Consider the following 2949-nt stretch of genomic DNA (forward strand, 5'->3'; position numbering starts at 1 on the left):
TATCTTATGTACTTACACCTTTGCTCCCTCAGGTCATAAGGCTAGCTTGCGCAACTTTGCCAACAAAAATAGAGTGTAGAGAAGCACTAATATTTATATTTGATTAATTACTTCATTTAAAACATACTTTTTAACTTGATTTATTTATTTGTTATCTTTCATACTTGTTTTGTTTTTTAATTCGTTTTTTTATGTATTTTTCATTTTTTTTATATAGTGTCTTGAAACTCACATTTGGATATAAACCATCTCTATTGAATTACAGAACAATATCCCCAAATGGAAACACCTCCAGAAACTTAAAATACATAAATAAACAAGTTAAAAACCTTGAAGTTGCTTTTACAAGTTAAAGGGCACCTATCATGCAAAATGCACTTTGTGATGTCTTTTATATTTAAACAGTGTCCCCGGTGTGTCGGGGAACTCACGCAGCGTCAGAAATAAAACCCTCTCTCTTTTCCTCCGTACCCAAATCTCTGGGGAACAACGGAGCTGATCCAGATTTGACCATTTCATTTAAAAACCTTTTTATGCTTTTTTATTATTAAAATTGTATTGCACTATTAATTAATTGTATTAATTATTTTTAATTTGTATATTATTTTTTACACCTCAAAAGGTTCGACTCTCCTATATATATTTTTAAAACACATGGAAAAGGAATTTAGAAGAAGAATTACATTGTTATGACATGATTTAGCTAAACATTTTTATTTCCTCCATATTTTAACTATTTTATCAAACTGCATATATTTCTTTAAATGAATACTAATCTTTTTTTTACTTAATTTTTAACTTTCCCCATTATCACTCACCTTTATCACTTGGTCTTTCATCACGGCCGGTCCCACGAACAGCATAACGATTCCAGACACCACGGTCAGAACCCCTGCCACGATAAACCCAATCGCTATTTTGGATTTATTTAGAGCCATGATTACGAACAACGATCAAAGATTATTAAAAGTCAATCTAATGTCCTCTGCAGAGCCACCAACGTGCAGGAGGAACGCAGGGTTTTAAAGTCCTGGAGAGATGGAGGCAGAGAGTGATGGCTGTTTATACTGTGAAAGACCCCTCCCACCACACACACACACACACACACACACACACACACACACACACACACACACACACACACACACACACACACACACACACACACACACACACACACACACACACACACACACACACACACACACACACGTTTGCGCTTCCCGTTTCTCAAATTAATAAATTCATGCAGTCACATTTGAGTCAGATGACTTTTTGTCACTTTGATTTTGAAGTTTAACTAAAAAAACACAAAACATGTTGGTACGCACCCCGCCCTCTGGAGTTTCAAAATCAAGTGATTAAAGATAAAACAACTATATTACTAAATAAATGTTATGCACAGTAATATGCTTCTCATTTTATAATAACCTGCTGTTTTCAGATTTATCATTTGGGTTGTTTTGTTGGCCTTTTCCGCTACGGAAAACGTGTTCAATAATCTTTCAGGAATCTTTTAGAAATCTTTGTGGAAGTGAACATCCAACGATGCATCCGACAGTGTCACATCACCAATACAACCTGTGGTGAAATCTAACTTCCACTAACACTTAACTGTTGTACTTAGGTGAGAAACCGGCTCGAGATACACTTGTTGTTATATTCCATGAATGCTCTTAACATCCCGATAGCAATGAATATCTGAAGTGCTTTGACAACAAATCCATAACAAATGTCATCAGTGGAAGCCGTGGCGCTGTACAAAGCACGACCAATCATCTGAGCCGGCCCGGCTAAAGTAACTGGATGGCCTACCTGCCTGTCAGCCTCCCATCTGTGCACACACTTACCTCGTGCCCTCATTGGTCATGTGCGCGTTCGTGTGTGTTGGAGGAGGGGCTCTGTGAGGAACTCTGACGGAAGGGGCAGATTTTTTCCGGCTGTGGCCCCGTCTCAGGTCGATTAAATGAAATCCTTGCTTCCCTCACTTGCGTCGTTTCCCTGCGTTTAGTCCCTCCCACCAGGGAAGCAAGGAGAGACGCAAGGAAACCACGAGAAGCAGGGAAATGAGTTGTAAGAGCAATGGGACGTCCTTTCCTCCGGAGCGTCACGTGAAGCGACGTCCGTTTGTGATGACGCCGCACAGCTGATCGTCTGACAGCAGCTCTGTCCCCGTTATTTCCACACACCCCCGCCCCCCCCTCTGTTAGTACACATTTACTGACACTAACATAGTATCATCTGTTGTAGACCCCCAAATACATTAAATAAAATAAGAACTCATTCTCAAAAAAGATAAACGCCATTCTTAAAATGTATAAACGAACAATAGTTTGATTAATATTGATTAGAGTGCACAATAGAAATAACATAATTGAGAGAAGAAAAAGAGATATGTTATCTATCAAAACCCAGTTAGATTAACATTCATTGGAACAAAACACGGTATAAACTAACTGAGGAGTGACTCAGGTGAGTTTCATGTGTTTTCTTCACTCCGCTGGGAAACTGCTCTCATGACAAGAAGCATCAGATCAGTGCATGCACGGCATCGTCCAATCAGTGAGCGATACACAGTAAGGGGGCGGGGCGAGTATCTGAGGATTTCATCGGAGGATGGATCGGTGGTTCCTCGATTATCACTCCTCCATTATCGCTCCTCGCTCCTCGATCCTCGGTCCTCCGGCAGAAATAAGAGCCATGGGACGGTACTCAAGATGGCGCAGACAAATCAACTTCCGGTGAGACCGAGGACCGAGGACCGAGGAGCGAGGAGCGAGGAGCGAGGAGCGAGGAGCGAGGAGCGAGGAAATAAAAATAGTCGACCTGAGACAGGGCCAGAGTATTTTCAAATTCTAGCGCACTCGAGCTGGTTTCTCCAAAATTACCTACCCCACCTTTAAATACAGTTTTTAAGGGCTTTTTTAATTACTTTTACCCAACTAGACT

At 40.6% G+C, this 2949-nt stretch overlaps 1 protein-coding gene across 1 annotated transcript in view; it reads right to left on the bottom strand.

Moving 5' to 3' along the window:
• scarb1 (scavenger receptor class B, member 1) overlaps window positions 1–1030 on the bottom strand; it is a gene marked incomplete at its 3' end in the record, with an annotated part of 35962 nt that extends 34932 nt beyond the window's left edge. The window contains 1 exon segment of the mRNA XM_034216164.1: window positions 819–1030. Coding sequence (XP_034072055.1) covers window positions 819–938 — 120 coding nt within the window.
• Between the last annotated feature and the right edge of the window lie 1919 nt (window positions 1031–2949).

This window comes from Gymnodraco acuticeps, unplaced genomic scaffold (genome assembly GCF_902827175.1).
Source record: "Gymnodraco acuticeps unplaced genomic scaffold, fGymAcu1.1, whole genome shotgun sequence".
Lineage (NCBI taxonomy): Eukaryota > Metazoa > Chordata > Actinopteri > Perciformes > Bathydraconidae > Gymnodraco > Gymnodraco acuticeps.